The sequence below is a fragment of the Lampetra fluviatilis genome, chromosome 6 (assembly GCF_964198595.1).
Source record: "Lampetra fluviatilis chromosome 6, kcLamFluv1.1, whole genome shotgun sequence".
Taxonomy (NCBI): Eukaryota; Metazoa; Chordata; class Hyperoartia; order Petromyzontiformes; family Petromyzontidae; genus Lampetra; species Lampetra fluviatilis.
Genome location: NC_136280.1, coordinates 12,619,986 through 12,647,965, shown reverse-complemented (window position 1 = coordinate 12,647,965; position 27,980 = coordinate 12,619,986). Strand labels below are relative to the sequence as shown.

The 27,980-nt window shown below is 46.7% G+C and overlaps 1 protein-coding gene across 1 annotated transcript; it reads right to left on the bottom strand.

Moving 5' to 3' along the window:
• Window positions 1–504: 504 nt before the first annotated feature.
• SCYL3 (SCY1 like pseudokinase 3) lies at window positions 505–23,855 on the bottom strand. The gene is made up of 13 exons (XM_078857750.1): window positions 23,201–23,855; window positions 20,354–20,429; window positions 17,407–17,552; window positions 16,880–16,993; window positions 14,020–14,073; window positions 13,128–13,230; window positions 11,172–11,277; window positions 10,509–10,586; window positions 9,911–10,062; window positions 8,713–8,903; window positions 6,826–6,985; window positions 4,504–5,513; window positions 505–3,802 (listed from the first exon to the last, which is right to left on the bottom strand). The coding sequence occupies exons 1-13, from the start codon at window positions 23,381–23,383 to the stop codon at window positions 3,695–3,697; spliced, it is 2,481 nt and encodes an 826-aa protein (XP_078713876.1). The 5' UTR covers window positions 23,384–23,855; the 3' UTR covers window positions 505–3,694.
• Between the last annotated feature and the right edge of the window lie 4,125 nt (window positions 23,856–27,980).

Below are 27,980 nucleotides of genomic sequence, written 5' to 3'. Positions count from 1 at the left end.
AGCCTTATTTAGGAAAAACTTGTCAATTAACATAGGCTTCAGTCACTTTGAGTTCGAAAGTTCAAGTGATGTAATACACATTCATTTTATTTCCATTGGTGGTCAGTTTGTAGTAAATGGTGGCAATTTCACATTCCTATGGCAGGGTCCAGGCTCACCATGTCAACCATTGTTACCTCCGGGTGCAGAATCATTAATACTTAAAACGTATTAGGGGCCGTCCATAAATGACGTTATGCACCTGGGGGGGGGGGGGTAAGACATTTGTAACGATGTGTGACGAGTGGGGGGGGGGTTGAGAAATGTGACGTTACATCAAAATGCGCAACTTTAAATAAATATAGACAACACGTTCTACTTAATTAAATATACTTTTTAATAAATGTTTACTCCTACAACATCAGAGTGCAGCGCGACATTAAATACGCACTACAATGACAATAGTTTAAAGCGATTTGAAGCATGTTTTATTTTGGGGGGGGCGGAGCTTTGTGACGTCATATTTGAGGAGGGGTCTGACCTTTTGTGACGCCGTGTGACGAGGGGGGGGGGTTAAAAATCCGCCAAAATCGCGTGATGTCATTTGTGGACGGCCCCTTACTCACACCACATGCATAAAATCACGTCCGAATTGAGGCTGAACAAATGGTACTCATATTAGATTCAGGGTAATGGTAACACTATAAATAAAACAGAAATGAGAAAATGCAAATGAGACTAAAACGAATCCTCAAATCGAATTGCACCCCTCTTAAATTAGGACAATCACATTGCTGCGGGGGCTGATTGTTACGTGCCTATTAAAGTCCTCGAGGACGACGCATCACAGGATGACCAGAATTCAAATTCTAAACGTTCATACAAGGCGAGTGCTCTAATTGCTGTGACCCTTGCTAGTTTTAATCAGGGCTTAAGATGAATTCAGTGTATACTGCTTATCTCTCTCTGATCCCGAAGCAATTATCCCAATTGTCATCGAAACTTAAGTTTTAGTTTTTTTTTATGTTAACATTTCAGCCGAATTCACATTTTGACTTTAAAAACTTTCGTGACTGCAGCAATTAATATTCTATGGTTCCTTCGGTAAAGTTACGTTGATAGAAAAAAATATAAAATAATAAAAATAGAGTGAATAAAAAATAATAAAAATATCACGACGTTTCGATCGCAACACAAGCGGTCGTCATCAGGAACAGGGAGGTTAGCCTCTGAGGGCAAGCTGTTTATAAAGGTTTAGAGATGGGCAGGGCAGCTAATGTTAATGATGGAGAGGGCCCCGACACCGGCAGTAGGTCTACACCAATCAAAGCATTGCACCTTGCTCCAAACACCCACACTGCTGACGGTGGAGGTGGACAAGAAAACACAAGTCATCAACCACTTTGGGTCATGACTTGATGACCGCTTGTGTTGCGATCGAAACGTCGTGATATTTTTATTCACTTTATTTTATTCTTTTCCATCTACGTGACTTTACCTAAATAACCATAAATTATGAATTCACATTTCAGCAGTTTTACATGCCCAATATGTAGAACCCAGTGTTCAGCGATATCATGTGCTCGTGTGCACACACACACTCAACTACGTAACCGTGCACCTCAACATATTTTCACCAGTTGAGATTTATTTTTTCCAGTTGAATTTTGCATCAAAAAACGAAAACGTGGAGTGAAAAAAAATCCTGCAGTGTTTCATGTCCCAACATCTAGATCCCACCATTCCGTTGAAAATGCATTTGCTCACTCCTTTTCACTAGGCACGGAGAAGCCCCGTCTAAAAAGAGACAACTTAACATAAGTGCATTTTGTACAAAATGAGAATTCTGCAAGCGGCAAGGCAACTTCACATTAATTTTTATTACCACAATTAAGAAAGACCCTCTCCCAATTGATTCGTCCATAAATATGTGCGGTGACGTAGGCACAGTCTAAAATGGCCCATACATCTCTGACGCAATGCTGCCAAACCTTGATGTGGACCAGCAGAATGATGGTTTGATGTAGAGCAGCATATGGAGGCATGCACAAGCCAGACACAGCCTGCCTTTTCAAGCTACCCAACAAGATGAAGCTATATTGACAAATAAAAACAAACGACATTGGCCACAGGTTTTGAAGCTGCTCATCCAGTGCCGGGCGCAATGTATTCATCACAGATAATCACATGTACGTAGGGCGTTTGAGGCCACCCCAGGCACGTGCTTGCTGTGAAGCTTATCGTTGGAGAGTTTTTCTCAAGGAGCTACCCCACAATGGATCATACATTCTTTGGTGCCGTGTTCCATTCAGTACAGGAGTGACACCGGCCCCCACTGTTATGAAGGCTTGGTTATCACTATTTACAGTGTGCTCAAGTCAGTCTCATGCCTGGGTCTCCTCCTTGCTGTGCACAGAATGAACACGTGTCAATTGCGTGTTCACTCAACACAGGGACTGACACCACCAAACAATCCAACCCTGTCCCAACAGTCACTGAATATCACAGGCTGGCATCAATAAACTGGGCTGCACAAGCATCATTGAGCCAAGACCTGATCTCACAATGCCCTAACAATACACTTAAGTTACCTATTACACTGAGCAGAGTTTGTGGAAGGTGAATTGTAATGCATAACCTTTCCAGCAGAGACTGAAGTTTAAACACAAAAGTATGCATGCGGTGTGTGCATTAAAGCGCAGAACGAGTTAGATGTGCATGTGAAGTGCGGTGGCAGTCCCGTTCCAATCCGCTTCACTCCGCAGCTTTAAACAAGCGGAAAGTGCTGGCTGCCTTCAGCCAAACAACAACAACAACCGTCCAGCGACATCAGGATCGTTTTCTTCTTAAAGCATCTTTCACAGACCACTTGAGTGAACGATGGCGTCTCTGGCAATGCACTCGTTCTGGAATTTCAGCGAGCTCCTCTCACTGGCTCCAGCGTCACCATCTGGGTATTGTATGCAAATGCTGGCCATGGGAATGCTTGGCAATGATGAGCGAAACGCGTGCCCAGTGCCGAATGGACCAGTGCCGCCGCTTTCAGGGAAAGCCATTCCAGAAACCAGGGGGGGTCGACGAGTGACCTCTCCTTTTGGCCTCGTGGAGGCAGGGAGTTAATAAAATAGTGTTGAGAAGCATGGCCTGTGGGCCCCTTGAGATGATTAGCTCCATTACAGAGTCAGAAGGCAACTGCCTAAGATAGAATTCTGCATCATCACTGCACAATGCCATGACCATGAGTCGGAAAAGAGACAGGGAATTGAAAGTATGAGACAAATATAAAAAGAGGAACCAAGAATGTTTTCCTTTTAAGCTTGCCGGGACAAGTGCCATTTGCGAGAAACTTTTAAAGCCGACTCAGCAAATTACAATAAGGTGTTGGTGGAGCCAGCACTTTGCATACCCCACCACCTTAGTCTCCCCAAGTGCTGGTGTAAATCATATCGCCACCACGTAAGGTGCTCAAATTTCGCTGAGCAGAGATTGGTGATCAGCACGCCAAGCACAAATATCAAATGCCGGATAGTGAACGGAGGAAAAGAATGATTGAAAAAGTAATGAATTTGGGAGGGCAGATAGTAGAAAAGCAGAACATTTAAAAAAGGACAGTTTGAGTGATGAATTCACATTAAAAGAGGTAGGAGAGTGGGCGTGATAGGAAGAGGAGACAAAGGGAGCAGGTATATGGATGACCACTCTGTGACGGTCTGTGCTAAGAGTTTGTGTCAGCTCTGCTTTGCTTTTCTTCATGTTCCTCATCCAGCCAGCCTGACTCGCTCCAGTCCAGTTCGGTGTCTTCATCCCAGCCCCATGATGCATCCTGGGAGTTGGACAAAAGGTATGGAAAAAAACAAGTGGCAGGTCTGCGTTCCGAGAGATAATTTGTGCCTGTGCGTATGCAAGTGTTCTCACACAAAGACTTATCATTGTAAGCGCACCGTTCTTTAATTATCGCAACCAAATACAGGCTAAATTAACGAGACTTCATGTGCAACTACCCATACATATTCTTGGTTCTTTCGGTAAAGTCACGTAGAAGGGAAGTAATACAATAATAAAAATAAAACATAATAAAATAATTCTCACGACGTTTCGGCCACAACGCAAGCATCCGTCCTCAGGTGAAGACCAGGTCTGTCGGGAGACAGCGTCTGTCGGACGGCTTTTATTACTTCCCTTCTATGTGACTTTACCGAAAGAACCAAGAAGATGAATCCCTGCAGTCACAAAAGCTTTAAATCGAAATTTACCCATACATAGTGCCTTAACTCGCACAGGGAATTCTGCAGGGTGACCCAGCCTTAATGTAGTACTTCTTATGGTGTAGTCAACACTGGCATTGCGGAGACAAAAGTAGCCTCGAGCACACAATGCTGGCTCGTGTCCTGTGGTAGCCGTTAACAGGGGCTCATTAACAGAACTGGTCTAAAAAGTTAACAAGTTTAAATATGGTGGAGGGGATATTTCTTATCGTCGTCGTGCATACACGCCGACTCGCGCACGTACAGCTGTGCGTCTCACCTCAGTTGCAGCGACTGCAGCGAATTTGTCCGGCTGCGTCTTCCCATCTCCAGTGCCACTTGGCGCTTCGGCATCGCGTGTCCCCCTGGAGTCCATGGCAGGGTTTGTGTGCGAGTCGCCCGTGGTGGCCACGGTGGCAGCTGCATCACAAGACTCACTGCGGTCAAACGTGATCGTGGGCTCCATGTCGGCGAAGAGGTCTAGTTCTGTGTCCCTTGCTGCCCAGCGCCGCCCCTTGGCAGTGATCTTGAATTCCTCGCCCAGCTGCAGTGGCCGTGTCGACGGCGGAGCTTTTGGCGCCAGCGCCAATTTTACCACCAATGGTTGCGACGGCGATGCCTTCGATGTGTGTAGGCTTAAGGAAGGCTGAGTTGGCGACGATGATGATGAAGACGCTACTGTTGCCGAAAGCTTGCCTACAGCCGGTCCATCCCGCACAGCAGTATGAGCATCCGTCCGAGCATCCTGCTGCTGTGATGAAAGCGATGAAGGAGATGACGAAAGCGACGACGATGATGATGAAAATATCGCGGAGGGCTGCCGGCTGGGCCCATCTAGCCTCAGCTGAAGTCCACGGGGCTTTGTTTTGCGGACCTCATTGTCTGCCACCTGCGTACGGGATGCTGTGCCTCCCACCGCAATCACCCCCCGGGCATCAACAACCGCTCCGTTCATCACCGCCATCGTTTGCTTGGATGTCGGCGCCAACTGGGCCAAGTCAGTGAGCAGAATGCTCCCGTTTTCGCATTTCTGCGAGTGGCCGTCTTCCCGCGAGCGGACGCGGCCGGCGTCACAGGGGTTTGTCCCGTTGCCCTCGACCCCCTCGCTCTCCCAGTCGGGCCAGTCGGCCCCTTCTGCCACTCTGCCCGTCGAGTCAGCGGACAGTCGCCTACGTGGCGGAGAGGACATCAGCGAGGACGTCAGCGAGGACGTCGAGGATGATGGGGTCGCCGCCGCCACTGTCGTTGCCGCTGCTGTTGCCACGTGCTTGGGAGAATGCGCCGGGGAGCCTGCAGAGTACACGAGTGCACGTAAGTGCATGCACGGATCCACGCGAGTGCATGCACGGATCCACGCGAGTGCATGCACGGATCCACGCGAGTGCATGCACGGATCCACGCGAGTGCATGCACGGATCCACACGAGTGCATGCACGGATCCACGCACGGGCGGACGCATGCAAACTCGGCCGGGGGCGACAGAATGTAACCAACGGAAAGCTTCAACGGTTATTCTGATCGAATAACTACATTTACAGTAGAACGTTGCATACCAGACCATTTCACTTATCTGCCTAACACTGAGTATCGATCCAGGTAGAAATGCAATATTGTACTGCTTAGTAAGTGTATTCAAACTTAAATAAAGCACAGCTGTACTACGCTCGTGAGATACAAAAAATAAGCAAAGCTCGAGTGGCTGTTTTGAGTATGGTAGGGAATTTACTTGTATCTGTGTGTTGTGTTAGGGAAGTAATCAAATACACTGTACATAATCCGATTCCTTTCCACTCACACCATTAGTGAGTTACGCTCGCCTTGGCTTCCCCCCCCTAAGTCAAATCAGCCTAAAATGAGAATCTGATACCATGGAGGACACAGCATCAGCACAGGGGATATAAAACGTTACTTGGGAGTTTATGTCACAGGTTTAACACTCCTGACTGCTAACACCACTTGCCTCCAGGTTAAAATGGGGATTATTGTCTTTGCGTGTATGTAAAAAAGGTGCTATCCTTATATGAAAATGTACTGTGTTTGACTGTATGTACTGTTTGTGCAAATCTCAAATCAAATCAAACGGAAGACGCCCATTCTCATCAGATCTCGGGCGCTAAGCGCAGGGTTAAACCCGGATAGTGGTTGGATGGATGATGACCACGCACGCCAGGTCGTTACAGGCTGCGGGGATTTGTAGCTGGCAGAAGAGGGCAGTGCAGCTAAATTTATGAACTAAACTTATATGCTTCCTGCCTTCATTCACCAGCACTGATCAGCGTGGTGAAGTATGGTGAATGCATGGAGATGTCCTCATCCCAGCAGTACATCGTGACGCAGCAGTCTGCTTACAGCAGTATGCATGCGCCAACGATGTGCAACGAGTGAATACCCAGTCAGTAGTGTGTGTGTGTGTGTGCACGTGCGTGTGTGTCAGTCGACCCGTGGCACCTGCTGGGTCTGCCCCGTGACCTCCTGCCAGCGGGCGTTCGACACTTCACGTGGCCTCAAGGTGCACATGGCCTGGCACAAGCGTCGTGGTGACGTCACGGCCACTTAGTGGCGAATGGCGGTTGTTGTTGTGTGTCTTTGTCTTTGTTTGTACCGAGCGTGTCGCGGTGGAATCTGGGTGCGCACGGCTTGAAGACGCGCTCCCTCCCTCCACCGATCACCGTCTGTGCCCCGAGCAGAGGCACCATCTCCGCCAGCGCGTGCAGCGTGCTGCTTACCAGCTCGTCGCTACTGTCCCGCAAGCCCAGAAGCAGCTGCGTGCATATTCACACACAACACAAAGAGATCCCTCTAAAGCTGTGTGGATTGTTTTTTTGGCGAGCATCAATGCAAATTAGGTCAAATCAAGTTTATTTTGTTTGTAAACAGGTGAGAATTCAGGAGACCAGGATGGGCTCATTTGCAAGGGGGACCTGGGTGGTCTGGCCAGCAGCACTCGTGGGTCCATGTCAACTTCGTGCTAATGTTTACATATTATACCGGGTAATCATTTTAGACTGATTTAACCAAGAGGAGGCAGAGAGCTGGTTCAGATAATTGGTTCACAACGCAGTCGGCTAACCGCAAGGCCACTGTTCCCCCCCCTTCACACACGTACGCATGCACGAATGTAAGCAAACACACATGAAAAATAAACTCTGCTCTTAGAATGAACAAATTAGTGGGGCAGCATAATAAAGCCGGCACAGCAGCGACATGTGCAAAAATAACTTGGGTTACCATTATAAGATTGGGGCAGGTGTCAACCTAAGGTAGACTGAGGCCGGGTTCACCACCCCCTCATGCATAATGCATGGCGTATCTGTATGGTTGAGGTGAAATATGGTGTCAAGCTCTTTGAGTTGATGAGGCAATTAAGAAAGCTGCCTATCAAATTCCTAATTAATATTATTGACTGAGATGACTGGCAGACGCACCACTGTCATACTCCACACACAAAAAGAAAAAGATCCCCTCTGAAGAGACTTTTGAGCCAAATCCTGTTAGCGAGCACCTATGACGGCCGGCACGGCACACGAGGGGGTGGGTGGCAGCACCACGCCCAGCCGCCTTTGTCTCTCTAGTGGCGATGCTTACACACCAAACCAGGTACTCATTTGAGGTTGAGTCGACCTAGGGGAGGCCCAGAACCAGTTCAGATATTCGTCACTGGTGTTGGCTGTTAGTGGGGATTCAAACTCGGAACACGGGGTTCATAGCGGAACACGCAGACAACTACACTACCGCTCCCCACACACACACACAACACATGTGTAGTGACATCGGGGATGTCACTGTATGGTGCCGGCCCGGAAGGGTCGTGCTGTTCGATGTTCGGACATCGTGGACAGCACCGTGTGGGTGGCTGTGTGTAACAGCAGCTCTAGCGGGGCTTGGCGAGCACTGGGATAGTGTGGGCACCACGCACAGCGTGTGGTGGGGGCTCCCCCCCGAGGGGGAGGGGGTGAGCGTCAGCCCAGGGGCAGGGTTGCCCCGGGCCATGGCACTCTGGTTGACCCCGTAGACACGTGATCGGGAATGTCCACACAGGGGGCCCCAGGTGGGGGGGCTAGTGGGTGATCACGTGTCCGGAGAGAGCTCTTGAGAAGGATCGAGAGGGAACGAGAATGTTTGGGAAGTTGGGCGGGGCCGAGGGTGGAGCGGCCCCGACCGGAGAGGGATATAAGGCGGGTCCCTAAGAGGGACCGGGGTCTCTCTTCGTTCTACAAGCTGGAAGTTACGCGTCTCAAGCTGGAAGCGCCTCGTCCTACGGGGGACCACGTGGTCGGAGACCCGAGCGAGGGTCTGACCCTACGTAGCAGTAACTCCCCTGTATAGTGTAGTTAGCTGGGTGGTCACCACCCTAGATTGTATCTGGTAAAGATGCAGTTACCCTTTTGTGTTACGGTGATACACATAAAAGTGTTGCCTCTAAAAGGAGCAACGTCGACGACTCAGTTGGACTTACTATACATGCACGCACACAGACGCGAGCGGGTACCTGCGGAAGCACGGTGTGCTCCAGCTCGTGGCGTGTCAGGCTGGGGGCGTACGCGGGCAGCGTGCCCAGCAGTGCTGCCCGCACGTGCGCGTGGCGCGACGAGAAGAGCTCGCACACGCGTGGGCACACGTGCTCACGGAACGCCGGCGCGCTCAGCAAGCCTTCCCACTGGCCAGCTGCCGTCACCTGGTCTGTGTGACCATGGAGGGAAAAATCTATGATTGATGACAATCAACACGTTCAGTATTCATTCCAATCTTACACACAAGGCTATCACGAAAATGGTCATGTTTCACATACGAGTATGGTCCACCAGAGGTGGGCGATGTAATTAAAGGATTAGATGTTAGATTTAGCAAATTTGGGGCTGTAACGCCGGCACAAACGGGGCACTGTTTTTGAATAACATCGGGGGATTTTTTACGTCCACCACTGTGAAAGAGGCTTGGGGTAATTTTGGTTAATATGCCCGCAGTGTTAAGCCAGGGCGGCCAATGGGCTCCAGCCACAAAAGTTTGCAACTAACGGCAAACACGCTGCCTCTCGGCCATGTCAACGAAAATAAAATATTAATGAATAATAGAGGCTTTTCAAGAGATGTATTCTCCACCGCTACCTTTACGATTGATCTGGCTGCATGGCACTATGGTTAGCGTGCCTGACTTATAATGTAAAGGTCAAGAGTTCAGATTCTGGTTGGTGGGGGGTTGACCTAGCCAATTGTCTCTCCAGAGTGAATAAAATAACAAGCACTTTGTGAGAGGTCAACAGTGGCCATCCTTTGGAGTAACTACTTCCCACCATAGGACTATGGAATTTTCACATATGGCTTAGGTCCACCAGTGAGCACTACTAAGACAGCCCTTCATCAATCCACTGCTGGATGAGGGCCTCTCCACGCCGTGCAGGCCGTGGTTAGGCGAAGGCAGGGAGCAGTAAGGGGGTCATAGTACAATACAGTGCCCGCTGCTGCTTACAAGGTAGACCCGAATCCACCTATAACACCTGTACTATTCAGGCTCAATTCTGCTGAGCTGAGATCGGGCACAAATTCCAATTGACTTGGTCATAGGAAGTATTATACAGTGCCTTCCCCAAAACTGCATGCGAGCACAGAGACACCTTGCTTTTCTATGACCATTATCATCACCATCACAACCTGTCCAAAGTTGTTTGCTACACACACACACACACTTACCCCCAGTGTGCCCTGATTTGGGCGTCAGCAGGTGTGGCAGGAAGCTCTTTACGGCCACAGGCTCGGCCAGTACCAGTGGAGACATAAGCCTGGGGACCAATCTGTTGGCCACCAAGTTCTCAGGCAGCGCCTGAACTCGCTCCAGCAGGAACCTGCAGATGGTATGGCAATGCTGTCAGCACCATTTCCTCTTGAAACGCTAAACTACTAAACGATTATAATTTTACCGGTTAAGGCCCACTGAGCTATATAGCTCTTCTTCAGAAGCAACCTGGCCACAAATGATAGCTTATCACCTGGCAATTTATAGCAGCCAGCTACTCTTAAACGCATGTTTCTAAATGTGGAGGGAAAAACCAGAGGAAACTGAGAAAAATACACATGACCAAAGGGAGAGAGACACACGCAAACTCCAAATATAAACATGATGGTGTTTTTGTGCGATTATTGGTGACTGGGCCGAGACTCCCTCTAGCCAAGAACCCGGTTTAATCACAAGTGGCCAAGAGCCAGATTTTTACTCAGCATCTAAGCAAATCTGGCTCTGACGTAGTTTTAAGTCTTCTGGACCACCCAGCAATTCCTGAGAGGAGCTTACTTGAAGAATTCATGCTTTTGCTCCTCACTTTTGAGGGTGAGGTCATCCAAGAATCCCAGCACTTCTTGAAAATCATTTCTGAAAATACATACACAAACACACAACACTATACAAACCACATTAAGATCCCCAGCATGTGCATACAAGCCGTTGGGATAAGCTTCGTTTGCAATAAACTGCCAAGTTCAACGTGACGCAAGAGGCAGTTGGTGGTGTGGTCAAGCAGCACGGACGCTGCCTTTGTCTGCTCAATTCCAATGTTTACACGCCACACCAGGTACTCCTTTAAAGGCTGAATTGCCTACATGACCAGAAAGTGAACTCTGGTCGCTAGGTTCGTAGCGCTCACATCAGTGACAGCTGCCATTTTCCACTAATTAGCAATATTACCACAAGGTATGTGCATCATCAAGCTGCGAGGTTATAGGACAGACCCAAATATCATGGGTCAACACACACAGATCTCCTTTTAACCTGGAATCTTTGTTCAGTGTGGTCCACAACTCAAAATTAAAACTTGGTAGACAGAAGCAAAAGTGTTTGGTGCTCACTTCTAACATACCTTTCCACAAAAATCTAGAGCCTAAACTGGATATTTATCTGCATGTGAACATACACGTGATGATGTGCGCGTGTGCCTATGAGGATGTAACGTGTATTTACCGAAACAGCCCATGTGTGGTCAAGGTGGTAAGAGGTGGCCTTAGTGTGGGGTCAGCGTTGAGAAGGCTCGTCTCCACCAGTGACATGAAGCCATCTGCCACATCTCCTGTGTCCCAATATTAAAACAAGAGTAACACGAAGCATTTAAATCTAGATTGAAAACGATTTCATTTATAACTGCTTTTTGTGTTTAGTTTGTTGTCGTACATTGTTGTCGTACATTGTGAAAGAAGTTGAACATACAAGCATATTGCACTCCCACAATCTCCCATGTTAGCACACACACACAGCCAATTGCATGCAAGTCTCTCCCCCCATTTAGCCTTATGTATTGCAGAGTTAAGTACTGTTGGCAAGCACCTATTAAGGCTGGTGTGGAAATAATAATGTAGATTTATAAGGCGCACTTACACAATCAATCTCAGAGCACCATGCATATGGAGGAAAATACGTGAAGTGATAAGTCACCACCTCCAAATAGCATGGTCGGCTACGTACGGTGCGAAATAATTTCAACATTCATACAGACAATGGAGAATTAGAGGCCGTTTTAAACAGGTGGGGACTTTGGCCGGGACTTAAGTCTCCATCAACTGAGTTCCTGACATCCAAGCGCACGGAATTTCAGCATTTGGGCACCGTGCAGACAAAAGGCCGGTGATCACCACAATTTCGAAGCCTAGAATACTGCATGCGGAGTAGGGCACAATCGGTGGATTTTGGAGATCTCAGTGGAGTGTGAAGCTGAATCAACTGATGGAAGTATGGTGTAGGAGATGATTAAACTCAATGCGACTTTGAACTGGACGCCAATGCAGAGACATGAGCACAAGTGAAATATGGTCCCAACGAGTAGTGCGAATGAGCACCCTGGTGGCCGCATTTTGGACACACTGCAGAGTTCAAAGGAGGTTATTTGGACCTCCGAAACGCAAGGCATTGCAATAGGCAAGATGTGAAAAGATGAGCGAATGGGCCAGTCTCTGGCAAAACCAGGCAACATAAAGACTGACCCAAGACAACACCGGGATTTCTAACTTCGTGTGTTCAGCAGACATTCTGACCATTGATCACCAGATTGAGAGGGCAAACCTTGGGCAGCTGATGGGGGGAGCCAATGAGAAGAATGTCAGTTTAATCGCCATTAAGCTGCAGAAAATGCCGCCGCATCAAAGATGTTATGAGCGAAAGCGACAATGAGAGTGCACAGGCCAGGGACACAGAATCTGAAACCAGTTCAACAGAAATGTGAGAAGTGTAAACTTTACGAACTCTGTGCAGTGATGTAGTCAGCACCACAGACAGCCGCCTTTATCTTCCCAGAGACGTTTACGCAATGCTCAAGGTACCTATTATAATGTGGACTCAACCTACAAGCCCAGGACATACATGTGACATATATGACCAGGAATTGAACCCAAATGGGTGGCACTGCAGGCACATTGCACAAACTACTACATGACCGCATAGGCACACAAGTGTATGTATTACACACACGCACGACCACTCTTACTTAATCACATACAATCCCAAAGACCCCCCCCCTGTATAGCCTTTAACAGACTGTTGGGGCACCTATTAAGACCGGCACTGCACACGAATGAGGGGGTGGGTGGCTCGCACCATGCCCGGGTGCCCTTGTCTCCCCAGTGGCTATGTTTGCACACTGTACGAGGAACCCATTTGAGGCTGTGTCGACCTAGGAGAGGCCCAGGACTGGTTAAGATGATCGTCACGTGTTGGCCGTGAGCAGGAATCGAACTCGGACTCCGGGGTTCGTAGAGCAACACGCGAACTTCTGCACTGCCGCTGCCCGACACTACATACGACCCCAAGCACTCAGCCACATACATTAGAAATGAAATTGTTACATAAACCACGATCATGAATAAAAAAGTACCCCCCTCCACACTTAACCAGGGAGATAAACTTTGCAAGTGCATACACTTTATTTACCGAGGTCCGAGAGCAGCGAATATAGCTTCTGGGCCAAAATCCCAAATGCGTAAACGTCCCTTGCATGACCCACGGCGACTTGCAAACCCTGGAACCTGGGTGTCTGCATACATACAAGGCACGCACATCCATGCACACACGCATACATGAGTACACACCAGAAACTTTGCAGATGTTAACATGATACACATGAGCTTCACACACTAGTATTTTGCACAGTTTTTAAATAATTTTGAAATGTACAGCTTAATTAGGAAAAAAATGCATGTGCTGAAATCGTAAATACAGGACTAATTTAAAAATAGAAAATGTTTAATGCTGCATTTTAAATCAATGTATAGATACTGTAATATGACAATCTGGCTTTACACACTATATGCATGTGTAAAGAAGCATGGACGGATATTTAGAGACAGAAAAACACACGTGAATTAGAGAACAAAATAAAAATGAGGGATCACTCAATGGATGATGGTAGATTGACGAGTCTGGTGATGGAATATCAGCCAAAGGACAGAACACGCCTGAGGATAACCACCATCGAGGGGGAGTGATGAGATCAACTCATATGCAGGCATTAAATAGGAGCGTGGGATTGCAAGAACATGAAGGACGGGGAATGAATGGGTGGCCGGGTGGCCTTCATCCAGAAGAAAAGTGACCATGGCTGAAAAAACTATATTAAAGTGCTTGATTCTACACTTATGATTGCAACAATAAATGCACTCAACACTCCTATCCTCAAATTTTTCCATACACACAGCTCGGCAGTTACCTGCTTACAAAAGTGTTCCGCATCACAAGGGATCATATGGGACTCGGGTAGATTAATTTTTAAACAGCTCAGACATGAGAATGATTCGGAAGGGTGGTAAGCTGCCTTAGGGCTGACCTCCTCTGGAGGAATGCTGTCAGGATCGCGGAGAGCACGGATTGATTCCAGGAACTGCACGCGCACACACACACAGACCCATATGGATGCACAGACACGACTCGATCAGAATTACACATGTGCCACGCACATACACGGGCTCTCGTACTCATACGTAGGATTCGTGTACACAATAGAGCTGGACCAAATGTATTTGTATAAATCTTATTTGATTCCTTTCATTCCAGCTTTGACCTTATTTTGTATGGTGTTCGAATTAAGAAAAACTCGTTATTGGCCTTCCCGTTAAAATGATATAAATGTCTGAGCTACTAAAGGTAGGCATTTATAAACAATATGGAAATAAACAACAAGGCACTCAAATGCTGTCCCCAGGACCCTCAAGTCCACACTACACAACCCTGTAACCTGCTATATTTTCAAAGTGCAACCTAGCGTTGTGACATTGTCATTACAGCCATGGGCGCCTTTTTCACCACCTGAATGGGTCTCAAACGGCATGGCTAAAATGCTAAGCTAATCGCAATGAATGAAGGGATATCTCTCACTCGGACGCCTTCACAGCAGCCCCGAGACCTCCACGAGGCACAAATCAGACAATGTTGCAGCGGTTTCTAATATGAACAACTTAAATTTTTTATCTTCATTGGAAATTCATGTTGAAATAATTATATTTTAAAAATGTAAACACAACAATTTATAGAAAAGTATTTTTATTGGAACACGTTCCTTCGGAGTAGGCAGGTAAGAACTTGGTTTGACAGCGCATTCGTGCACGACAGACAGACAAATAATCCCTGGTGGGCAGTGTGGAACCTGTTGTTCCTACCTGTATGTATAAAATATAACTTGACTCTAGGTAGCCAGGCAGACAGCCCCCTTAACTATCGCCCCCCCCCTCCCTTAGGCACCTCCCCCCTTAGGCCCCTCCCCTGACCCCCTTTCCCTTAGGCCCCTCCCCTGACCACCCCCCCCCCATATCCTCAGGCCCCTCCCCTGACCCCCTTGCCTTAGGCCCCTCCCCTGACCCCCCTTCTGTTAGGCCCCTTCCCTGAGCACCCACCCCCCATATCCTTAGGCCCCTCCCCTGACCCCCCCTCCCTCAGGCCCCTCCGCTGACCCCCCTCTCAGGCCCCTCCCCTGAACCCCCCTCCCCTCAGGCCCCTCTCCTGACTCCCCCCTTCCTTAGGCCCCTCCCCTGACCCTCCTCCCTTAGGCACCTCCCCTCTCCGTACCCGGCAGTAGGTCTTCACCAATCAAAGAGCTGTTTGTAAGGTCTCCACCAATCAAAGAGCTGTGTGTATTATATATTTATTTATGCACGACAGACAGTCAGACAGACAGACAGCTACATAATCCCTGGTGGGCAGTGAGGAACATTTTTCCTCCCTGTAAAAATCATTTCTCATCTCCAGCTGCTTGGTGAAGCGGCGCCCCAACAACGCCCCTAGTGGACGAACCGTGCCTGATCGCCACCGACCACATTTCAATGGAGATTCTATGAGGCTGGCCAGGCCCCAAGTGCACTGCCGTCTTACTTTAATGCCAAACTGGACTCTGCTAAGCTTAGCACCGCCATAATTCTACAATTGTACCGATCCCACAATACTGTTATGAATCAAATGTCATCCTAAACATGGAAACGCGATTCCAGGCTAGGGATTGAGAGAATCACTCTTTTAAAACAGATGTCACATTCTGCACTGTTTATCCACAAAGCGCAACCATATGAGGACCCCTGCACCTCCGATGAGCACGGTTGGCTACGTATGGTGTGAAAGAAGGTCAACATACATATTTATTTATGCACAGGCAAATTCACAACACTATGCAACTCATCCTGTAACTGCACATGTTTCATTACACAAACAAAAGTTGCTTAACAATGCAACATTTTGTGACTTAAGGCAAGACACAAGATCAGTCACCCATTCAGTCATGTTAGGCTGTTGTTGCAATGTGCAACAGCACATATTGGACACAAGAGGGAAGTGGGTCATCATTCCTGGCAACCCTCTTCTTCCCAGTGTTGGTGTGAACATATCAACGTTGTAGAGGCCGACCGAAATTCGGTTTCGGCGCCGAAAGTTGGCAAATGGCCTCTTTCGGCATAGTTTCGGTTTCAGCCGAAAGTCAATTTTTTACTTTCGGTTTACTTTCGGTTTTGGCCGAAAGTAATTTTTTTACTTTCGGTTTCGGCCGAAACCAGATATTCAGTTTCAGTCGGCCTCTACACTGTTGTGTATTTTATAATGCCGTATCAAGTAAAGTTTTGCCTGCAGTTAGACACCATCTGCCACTGATCTGCAGTGCTTGGTCAGGAATTAGAATCATGTCACTGGACTTCAGTTAACATCATTGCACAGGTGCAATGCACACCAATAAACACATACATCGCACATAATTATGCACTCATTCTAATGCACAACTCTGACAATCATACAATCTAATGCACACACATCACACGCACAATCATATACAAAGATCCCTGGAATAGCCTCAACAGACTGTTGGGGCAAGTGCTGTTGGCAAAGCACCTATGAAGGTTGGCATGATACACGAGGGGTTGGGTGGCCAGCACCACTCGACCAACTGTCTCCTTAGTGGCGATGTTTACACACCAAACCAGGCATTCATTTGAGGCCGAGACGACCTTGGTGAGGTCCAGGACCAATCCAAACAATCATTATTGATTTTGGCCATGAGCGGGAATCGAACTCGGGTCGTCAGGTTCGTAGTGCAGCGTGCTAGCCGCAACACAACTGCTCCCCATATACACACTAATGCACACACACACTAATGCACACACACTCTTAATGCACACACACACAAATGCACACACACTCTAATGCACACTAACCTGTGGAGTTGCCTGGCTGAAAGTGCAGGAGCTCTCCATTCCTCCGAGCCGCCATTCCCCCCCCGGAGTTACCAATACACTGCCTTCTCCCACTGAATTGTGGGTCAGGCCACACTGCACACACAGACGCCCATGCCGAATTAAAAACACACACACAAACGTGCCCAATAATGCACATGCAAACTCAAGGACACACAGCCATGGTCATTAATAGGATTAAGATCCCCAATATATAGGATTTTAATATACTGGTTGGGGCAAAGTGATATTAGCAAGCACCTATGATGGCTGGCATCAATCACACGATGGGATGGTGTCACAACCTCTGGCTGCCTCCCCATTGCTCATGTTTACGCACTCTGCACAAGGTACTAAATTAAAGCCCAGGACCAGTTCAGATAAGCAGCACTGATGTTAGCCCTTGGCTGGAAATCGGACTCGAGCGACTGTGTTCGTAGAAAAAGTGCGCAACAAATACACTGCCATTCCGCGATGGGTTACACAAAGACACTCGTGCACACACACACCGTGCTGTGTAGGAACAGCAGGCCTTGCATGACGGAGTAGAGTCCACCCACCACCTCGCTCGCCGAGCCTCGCTCCGCATCCCGCATGCTCCAAAGCGGCGTCGCCACCTCCGTCAGCACCCACGGCACTCCCGCTGGCACGAGCCCTTGAACGAACAAATTACAAGAATATTCCTCTCGCCAACGAGGGGGAACAGGTGGCTCAACAGGTCAGTGCCGAGGTGACACCACTGAGATCCTGGAATTGAATTCAGGCAACTGCCTGTGAATAAATCCTGTTCTCAAGTGCAGATATAGTTAATGAGTTTAACACGTAATGCTTTCGTGACCAATATCATCCATAATACAGCTTTTTTGGGTTAGATTATGTAAATAAAAATGTGTCGTTGGAGAGCAAATCCACAATATTTACAATTTCTCCAACACCGTGTAATGTAGCTCTCAGAGACACCGTCTTGTCTTCTGTATATTTATTACGAGCTTTACTACCCGGCTTCGCCCGGGACTTAGATTCACAACGCCCGGCCGCCTTTGTCTCCCCAGTGGCGATGTTCACACACCACACCAGTTACGTGTTTGAGGCTGAGTCGACCCAGGGGAGGGCCAGGACCGGTTCAAATAATCGTCACCGGTGGTGGCCGTGAGTGGGAATCGAACTCGGGTCGCCGGGTTCGTAGTGCAGCGCGCTAAGCACTGCGCATGCGTGGGTGACATGACAGATGTGACGTCACAGCTCACTTGCCGTGCAAAATAAATCCATTATTGCACCCCCCCCTCCCCAAAATACAAAAGTCTATTTTTATACTTTTTGCATTGTGTACAGTCTGGAAGCTACCCACATGCCAAATTTCAAGTTTGTTGCATGTCGAGAAGTATGCTAAACATTTCCAACAGACACACATTCACAAATTTCCCTTTTATATATATAGATATGCCTTTAACACAACAATCTTGAAGGTGGATATTGGTGGATCGTTCAGAGGTGGTTCCTGTGTGAGCTAGCAGGCCAATGATGTTGTTGCCTCATAGTTTGTTGTCCTTCCTCCGCACCTCCGATTAGCATGTTTGACTAAGTATGGTGTGAAAGAAGTTCAACATACATACAGAGGAAGTGCAAGTAGAAATGGCCAAACATCCCAATGCAGGGTTCTCCTGAAAATGACTCTTAAGAGTATTGGGTAAACCAATAAAGTATGCTACTGCTGTACAACTTTATATATACTGTATACGCCCGTACAGTATACTTTATACTATTGTTAATACAAATTGGCTTGGGCAGGGTATGTTTCAATAAGGGACGATGGTTAGTAGTCAAGACAAACGACAGAATTGCGGCCAAAGGAAGGAACACTCCAGAGAGGGCATCCTGTGGCAGTTTTGGAGTGATGAAATCAGCAATTGTGCGAGATTTAGATGGATTATTACATTGCAATCCAAGACCGTTGGTTATGCCTTGGGGAGGTCTTCATCCAGCGGTAGATAGATCGTGGCTGATGGTTACAGTAACCACCGCACACGAGGCAGTGAATATGGAGCCAGAGAGGTTGACTATAGTGGTAATTTCATGTAATGCCCAAACTCTAGTTACTGAATGACACGTTTGCGTGCTGTGCAGACGCACATTGGAATTACAAAGCGCAAGCACTATTTGTTTATCGTCCGAAATTTAGGTCACCCTGCTCCTGTCTGCCTTTCACTGACTTTAACACATTTAATAAGTACTTGATTCATTTTAGGCTTCTTGATATGATTTGATTTCGTAGAGTGATGTGTACAGTCATAACTTTGCACAGTGCAGTCAAGAGTGATACTGTTCTGAAATAAGCATCACAAAAACATATTTAATAACCATTTGTATTGCCAGGCAACTACATTATCTGGGTATAACCAATATCATAATTTGATTTGCAGTTTATATCTCAATTGTGCTATTGGCAACACGTCATGGGATGAATATATTAATCATTCTTAATTTAGAATCAGAATCTTTATTTACATTGGAGGAATCCGATGAGCTATTAAGCTCTTTTCACAGAAGTCCAGTACATGTGTACACGGCGTACATTGCACACGTGTACTTGTACAACTTTTAGAGTTCCATTGCTGGATGAGGGCCTCCCCATGCTGTGTGGGTTAGCAGAGTTTGTCGACCATACTTCACTATGATGGTCAGAGCAGGTTGGTTAAGGCAGGAAATAAAAACAAGATAGCTTAGGAGTACCCGAGTGTACACGAATGGATTTTCCTGCACTGCCCTCTGATGCCAAACAAATCGGCTCCTGTGCAGGTACTAGATTTATGCAATATCAAACCATGAGATAGGGGATGGTTTGGCAAGGCTTTTATCCAAAAGTGGATAAGCTAATGGTGATGAATCACCGCATCTCTACTATTTATACACAACAGCTTCATTAAATCATGCTGCCCTATGAAACAACCATTAAACTGTTGTTAATTAATTAATGGTGCCAGTCACTGTGCCTCATGGCTCTGCCAGCCAGAATTGCCGCTTGCTATGCTTTGAAAAGGAATTTTACGTATGCCTGATAACGAAAATGTTCAAGAAACGTTGCCCAAGAATTATGCAATCTTAACTGTAAATGCAACAAGCATTTTTAAATGAACGGGCTGGGAAACGGTTTAAAAATCACAAGCCACAACAGCAATATTTGAGGTGAACCTGTACCTACAGCATGAATCCTTAAACTTGTATTAATTATACAAAAATTACTGTTTTAAAGTCATAAGATAACTCACACTAAACATAAATGGATATAAACAGTCTTTAAAAAGTGTACATAACGTATTTCACTCAATCAACAGTAATAAATTGAATATCAACATACGTGACAAAATAACCCCTCTTCTGTTGCTGACACAGCATTTACTATTCATGCATGTTGCGGGTTTACATTCTTGTGTGTGTGTATGTGCATGCAAGTGGCACCTGATTCCAAAGGAGCATTGTGAGCAGACGCTCCCAGAACTCGGAGGATGCTTGGATGACGGAGGGTTCGCATGTGCTGCGTGACAAAAAATACACAAAGATCCTCTGTTGAGACCTATAGACTGTTGCAGCAGGTCCTGCTAACGAGCAACTAGCTATCAAAGCTGGCACACGAAGATGTGGTGTGGTCAGCATCACCCCTGGTCACATTTGTCTCCCCATTGCTGGTGTTGACAGATCGCACCAGTACTCAATTATGACTGTATTAACCAGGTCAGGTTAACATACCACTTTGCCACTGATGGTAACCATGGCAGGACAATGAACACAGGTCACTGGTTACTTACCTCTGTGTGCTGTTTGATGCGACAGGCATAAATCCATCTGTTAGTTTGGATAGTCAAAGAAAGTACTGTTGATCAGCAACTGTTTTCTGGCACAGGAGGAGGGTAGAGTAAACCAAACCCTAAATTGCAGAGCTAGTGTTGGCACGTTACATCGGGTACTAATATTTGGCTGGGTCAGTGTCGGGAGAGAAGAAAAAAACTTAACCAACAGGCTATGGTTATGAATAAGAACACAGTGAATGTTACTATGGATACAGCTATATAGGTTACCCGAGTGCCTGTACATTTTTTATGCAATCAGCCTGCAGTTGAGACTCGTCCTCTGGCAGGTTGCAACTATACACAAGAGACAGCCTTGTGCCAGCACTTTATCAATGTTTATCTAAACCATAACATACTTTTCAACTCAATTTACAGATTCTGACGTTCAAGCACACGTTATAGTGGATTGGTTATATTGGTTACCTACAAGCATAGATGAGAGTCTCTCTCACTTTGACCATCATGAGGCTCGGCTAAGGGATGGCAGACATTGGCCACTCTGAATATAGGATTTATCTCACCCTTAGCCGTCTTGAGGTGTGGCCTTGGTCAGGATTTCTCATTCTGGTCACTATGAACCTCAGCTATGGGATGACCTTACCACAACGAGGCTAAGGGAAGTGAAGACACTTTAAAGCTCAGGTAAGAACGATCTTCTCTTATTAGTTGACATAAACATGAGAACATGCACTTTGGCAAGCGATGATTACCTCCTTGAGGCTCATATTAGAGTCGTCACCCTGGCCACCCATGTACTTATGGAAAAGGGGACACACACTCTACCACAACTGGGCTCAGGTAAGGGATAATAACGCACTGACTGCAGCTTAACACGTAGGCTTTCACGACCAATATCATCCATAAGAGGGTTTTTTGGGGTTAGATCGTGTAAATATATGAATAAATGTGTCGGTAAACCCGCCACCATCACACAGCCAACTAGTAAGGGTTGTCACGTAAACAGAACATGTCAATGCTTTACTAGTACAGCACACTGGAGTGTTCGAGAGCCAAGCCACAACATTTACAATCTGAGTACGACGTTTCGCCAGTAATTATAACTAGCTTCATCAGGCGACAGCCAGATTTGTGGAGAAGTCCACCTGTTTCGTTCCTTATATAGAGGCGTAGATGTGGTGACCACGCTTCCACGCTCTTGAGTAGGCCTCAGCCAGGTAAGGTAAAAGTTAAAATGTAAAAAAACAAGCCTACCTTTACCTTACCTTTTACCTTACCACAATACAATCACTCTACCCTACCTTTTACCCTTTAGCAGGTAATGTAAAAAGCAACGAGCCTATCTTTACCTACCTTTTACCCTTACCCCATAAAAATTACCCGATTACAGGGTAATTACTAGGGTACTACCCATGAAAAAGGTTTATAACGGTAAATGCTAGGTAAAGCACTTATACATATAGAATACTCTCGATTCCAATTTTACACGCTTTCTTTGAACTCACTCTGTCTGTTGTTGTTGTTGTCGTTATATCCTCAAATCTTGTAACTCAATTTTAACCCACTTCCCAATGTGGTATCGACTGCAAACTTGGTATACTTATGTCATTTTGTTTACAACACTATATTCTATCATAAAAAACATGTTTTTAAACACTCTTTTTTATATGTTATGTTTCGGCTTGGGTCTAATTGTCCACGGTCAACTGACGTTGGCTGTAATTGGCCACGGCCCCTTGCGTTATGGCAAGCTTCGGGGCCACTTCCTGGAGTCGTGGAGTTCTGCCATTACTAGTACAGTACATTTAATAAAAGCGTGTTTGTAATTTTTTTTTATATTACTTATTAAATGGAGGCCACGGACTGCACCACGGAGCTTTTAGCGGTAAACAAGGCACCGTATTTACCGGGTAATACTTCACGCTACCTTTACCCTACCCTTTACCTTATTCCTTGGCATGTCGACACCTTTAGCTTTACCCTTTTACCCGGTAAAAAGGGTAAATTACCTTACCGAGGCCTACTCTTGAGTCAAGGTATATTCACGTACATTATGCATGCGCAGTTAAGAAATGACGCACATTGGACGGCGAGCAAGAGGACGGACCTCTTTGCCCGTTCTGACCATCATGTAAGGAGTCTCTCCTGTAGACCAGTAGGATAGCGCTTTAAGCTCAACAGAGTCTCGCCCTGGCTTCCCATCAGGAACGGAGTGGGCAACCAACATGCACTCACTCCACCCTCGCACTCCGTTAGTGACATCCGCGTTGTGCCAAATTCGAGACCCAGCCCGTGGGTCCCTGCCGGCGTCATCCAATCAACATATGACCATCAGAGGCCTCTCCTCGAGACTCAAGTAACAGGACACGGCGCCTTGAATCTCTGCTAACAAGTCCCATCGTGACTTCCTGACATCACATCGAGATCTTGTATTGAGTGGCGCTCAGGACGACACCTCGCGACCCCCCCCCCGCCGCCCGCCTCCCTCTCCATCTCTCACCTTGGCCGCTGTCCGTGCGCGTACCTCGGCGCCCTCGGGGTAGAGCAGCAGGGATGCCCTGCTGCTCTTGCCGAGCCGGGCAGCCCAGACGCGGACTCCACCAGGCCCGGATATCGCATCTCCCCGCTCCTCTTCCTCCTCGTCACGTCGCAAGCCGCTCAGCGCGCTGCTCTCGGCGCCCATCGCCTCTCGGCGACTGCTAACGTCGGCTACGTGAGGACGCAGCGTGAGGACCCCGACCCCCGTCCCGCTGCTACTGTTCCTGCTCCTCCTCCTGCCGCCGCTTCTGCAGCTATTGATGACAAACGCGGGCTACGGCGAGGGGACGGCAGGAGGCCACTACAGCTGCTGCTCCACCTCCACCTGCTGCTACAGCTGCTGCTGTTGCCGCTGTCGCCATAGGCGCGCATGGAGGCCTAGCGCGGCATGCCGCCTGCACCTCGCCTAGGCCCCTACCCTCCTGCACTCGGGGGGCTCGCAGCCTCTGAGTGAAACGCCTCGGCGTGTGGCGCCCTGCCGCTGCCAGGGCAAATCCGTGCGCCGGCGTGCGGTGAGGAGGGCGAGTGGAGAGCGAGCGCCGAAAGTCCCCAATGGGGGAAAGTTTGAGGAGGAGGTCGCCGCCGCCGACGCTGCTGCTGCCGCTGTGGAACCGCTGCCGGTGACGTCACGGTCCCGATGTCGTCATCGGGCGACGTCACGGCCCCGGTGTCGTCATCGGGGGACGTCACGGCGCCGTTGTCGTCATCGGGTGACGTTACGGCCCGGTGTCGTCATCGGGTGCCAAGCAATCGGAGAGCGCTCGCGGCCCTCCCCCCCGGGGTGGTTTGGGGGGGGTTAGACAATACCGAATAATTTGGATGATAATCATCAATTATCCATCATAGAGGGTGGGGTTTTTTTGTTGGGTTGAGTAATGTTTTAGCAAAGTGTCATCATGTACAGCCTCTGGGGCTGCTTTCCGGACTGAATGAACGCATATGACCTCCCGCTCGGTCTTGTTGTTCTATATGGCATGTGGTGTTTGTTGTAAATGTCAGAATGGACGGGACAAATGATAGCGATATTAAGCATAAGAGGTTATTTGGAGGCGGGGCGGGGGGGGTTAGATCGAGTAAATATAAATGTGTCGTTGAACCCATCACCACGTGAGCAGAACATGCCGATTCGTTACGGATTCAGCACACCGGTGTGTTGGAGAGCAAATCCAAGACATTTAAAATCCGAGTACGACGTTTTGTCAGTAATTACAACCAGCATCATCAGGCAACAGCCACATTTGTGGAGAAATCCTCCTGTTTCCTTCTTAAATCGAGGGATAGACTTGATGTAACTTTTGAGCCCCTCATGCCAGAGGTAGTGGGGGGGTAATTAATTCATATAAATTACAATGGGTATCCATTACTGGTTGAGTTACAATCACCATAAGATTTTTTTTTACTTGCAACGCTCCGCACAATACATATTCGCTCATTCTCACAGAGCCAGAACGGTCGGCCACGTACGGTGCGAAAGAAGTTCAAGGCAGCCGGTTTTCCCCTTCACGTTTAGAAACGTGCGTTTAAAAGTATTTGGCTGCAATAAATGTCCACGTGATGAGCCACTTCGTTGAGCTATCATTTATGGCCAGATCGCTTCTGAAAAAGAGCTGTGTCACTCAGTGGGCCCGACCTGGTAAAATAAACATAGTTAATAGTTAACAAGAACTGATTTACTCACTCGGCCAGCTAGGTGGATGTCCTCTCAGACGCGTCCCATTCCTTGGCTCCCACTTTTATTGTCCGTGAACATCGGCCATCATCCCTTCTAACTTTTGCCGTTTCCAGCCCAAGCTCACGTTTCCTTATTTCGAGATAGGAGGAACGCATAGGTGACGGTTTAATGACATCATCCGAGCTATAAGCTCACGTGTCCTTATAGCTCGGATGATGTCATTAAACCGTCACCTATGCGTTCCTCCTGCTATCTCGAAATGTAATTCCAAGCATGTATTTCTGTGTTCGCCGGGTTAACGAGTTTGTTATATATATTTTTCATTCATGGACATGTTTACTATTTGTGTAGCGAATATTAATCAACGAATCATTCGGTTACCAACATGTGGTCCACAAACTACTTGGTCGTCTACAAGGCAGTGGGAAGTGGCCCCGCAGAATTGTTGCAGAATTAGAGTAGTTTTCATTTCTTATTAATACCTGCCTGGTGCATGGTGGTCCGTGACATTTTTGTCGAGGGGTGACAGTGGCACGCAAATCCGGGAACCTTGAGAACCATTGCATCAATAGATCTCAGTAAACATCTATTTTAAAGCTCGCGAAGCCGTGCATTGAGTCGTGCGTATTGTTCAACTTCTTTTGCACAGTACATAGCCAACCGTGATAATCAGGTGTGTATTAGAGATGATGTCCTGCTTTTTAAAATTTCAAAATTGGTATTGATTGTGGACATGTCGGATGATCTGAATTAAAATAAAATATCAAATTAATGTAATGGTAAATATTTCATTAAAAGTCCACAAATTTGTTCCAGTGCCTATCCCGCTTCTTTGACAATGACGTCTAGTTCTTATATCAGGTCCAGGAGCTGTCCCTTTTCTCGTACTGTGAAGCACAGACCCCCTACGAAAAGAAGACTCTTAGTTTCAATGAGTTTTCACCTGGCTGAAAATAATGGTTGTTAAATATGTCTGTATGCTATGGTATTGAGAACAAAAAAGCAAACTAATCCCATTACAGTGTCAGTGTGTAGGTAGCTGGATAAATATCACGATTTATTTTTGCAGATATAAGGACCCAACAATATCAACCCCACATCAACACGGATAAGAGAAGATCACTGTAGTTGGTGGTGTCCATTATTAAGTTCACCAGTTCAATGTCATCATGCTAGTCTATAAGGCACCTGAACACGAGTTTAATTTCAAATGGTATCATTCGTGCAAAGTGCCCCATCTATCACATATGGCAATTGGATAGATGTATCGTCTTTATTATGGACCATCAGCAAAGTTGTTAGCCATACTACCTGCCTTGGTAATTGTGCACCTGTTACACTATTATGGTAATACTGTCTTGTACAATTTAAGTATTGTATGATCCTAATATATTGCTTCCATTTATGGTCATTGGTGACGATGCATTTTTTTTTCGTGAAATGCGGTTTATGCAATTCCTTTAGGTTTTGTTACGTTGTAATCAAAATTCTTAAATGCTATACAGTGATTGGTTTCATTCAGTTTAGCAAAAATAACGAGCACTCAATCCTTCACATGCATGGTTCATAAGTGTGTTCCTCACAGTTATATTGATTTTCAGACAGTATTGCCTGATCGACTCCTTGCGTCAGAATTGTACTACTGTAATGATTTATGGTACGAGCTATGGTCAGTCTTATCAATTGTTACAACGTATGCATGTATGTTGAACTTCTTTTTCACCGTACTTAGCCAACCGTGCTAACAGATTTTTTTAAAAGTCTAAAATATTAGCAAACATTGAATACAGTGTGTTACTTAAGATAAGGGATTATTTAAAATTATCAACACATTAACACAAATATAATGTACTGTCCTTTGTCAGTCCACTGCTGGACAAAGGCTTCCACACGCCGTGTCACTCGTGCAGGGTTTGACCATACTTCATCACGCTGGTTAATGCAGAATGATCATGGGGGTCCACCCTGGGCTGATTCAGACACCACCCCCACTGATAGCAGTGACCAGGAATTGAACTCGGATGGGCCTGGTTTATAGTGCAGTGCACGAACCCCAGCCCTAACTGATCAACTCCCATCAACACATTGTCCCGTCCCAAAATGATTTCGATAAATTGACGGGTCTCAGAGAAATAGTTTTTCTTTTTACCAATCATGTAGTTATTTCTAAAACACTTACAGAAGGCATCGCTTCCATGTCCACCAGAGCATGGGTTGTACTGTTGTGCTAATGATTAATTATGATGAACAATCCGAAAACTATAAACAATGTGCAAAAATGCATCCTGATACGTTACCGTGTGAGAGGGTCAATAATAGTGTTGGGTTTATGGGCTAAGGATGGTGAGCGGTTAATGTGTGAAACTCAGTTTCGTTTGGCTGAGGTTATTGCATTAGGGTTAGGGTTAAGGGGAATGTAATTGCACAGGTAAATCGAGAATTTACGATGTCATGCGAGTGTTAACGTTATGGTAAGGGTTAGTTGTGTTCATGGTCGTTAGTATTGGTTACTGTGTTGTGTTCATTGTACAAATCACGTGGTGATACTGCATTGGTAGTGGTACACAATGGGCTATGAAGAAAGGCCATTACCCAAAACGTCATCTCTTATATATATATGTCATTCTCAGGCATTGTTATTGATGAATGTGGTTAGTGGTGTGTATGGAAGTAACCTTGGGTTACTGTTACTGTCATGTTTATCACATGAGTTGGCATTGGTTAATGTTTGTGTGTTTTGTTCGTGGTAGTATTGGTTAATGTGAGTGCTGTGTGAGCATTGATTTTTTTAACAATGTTTTATTTTACCAGGTAAGGCCCACTGAGCTATATAGATATTTTTCAGAAGCGACCTGGCCACAAATGATAGCTCAACGAAGTGGCTTATCACGTGGAAACTTATCGCAGCCAAATGCTTCAAAAGCATGTTGGCAAATTTGGAGGGAATAACCGGAGGGCCCGGAGGAAAATCCACACGACCAAATTGCAATCTCCAAATATACAGGTGTCAGGGTCAGGATCGAACCCACGACCTCCTGCATACCAGGCGAGGGAGTTAACATACCGTCAC

Coding starts and splice junctions, on each gene's coding strand:
- SCYL3 (XM_078857750.1), bottom strand. CDS start 23,383: ATGGGCGCCGAGAGCAGCGCGCTGAGCGGCTTGCGACGTGACGAGGAG. Junction 16,994..17,406: donor TGCTGTTCCTACACAGCACG/GTGTGTGTGTGC, acceptor CTGTGTGTGCAG/TGTGGCCTGACCCACAATTC. Junction 10,063..10,508: donor CAAAAGCATGAATTCTTCAA/GTAAGCTCCTCT, acceptor TACCATCTGCAG/GTTCCTGCTGGAGCGAGTTC.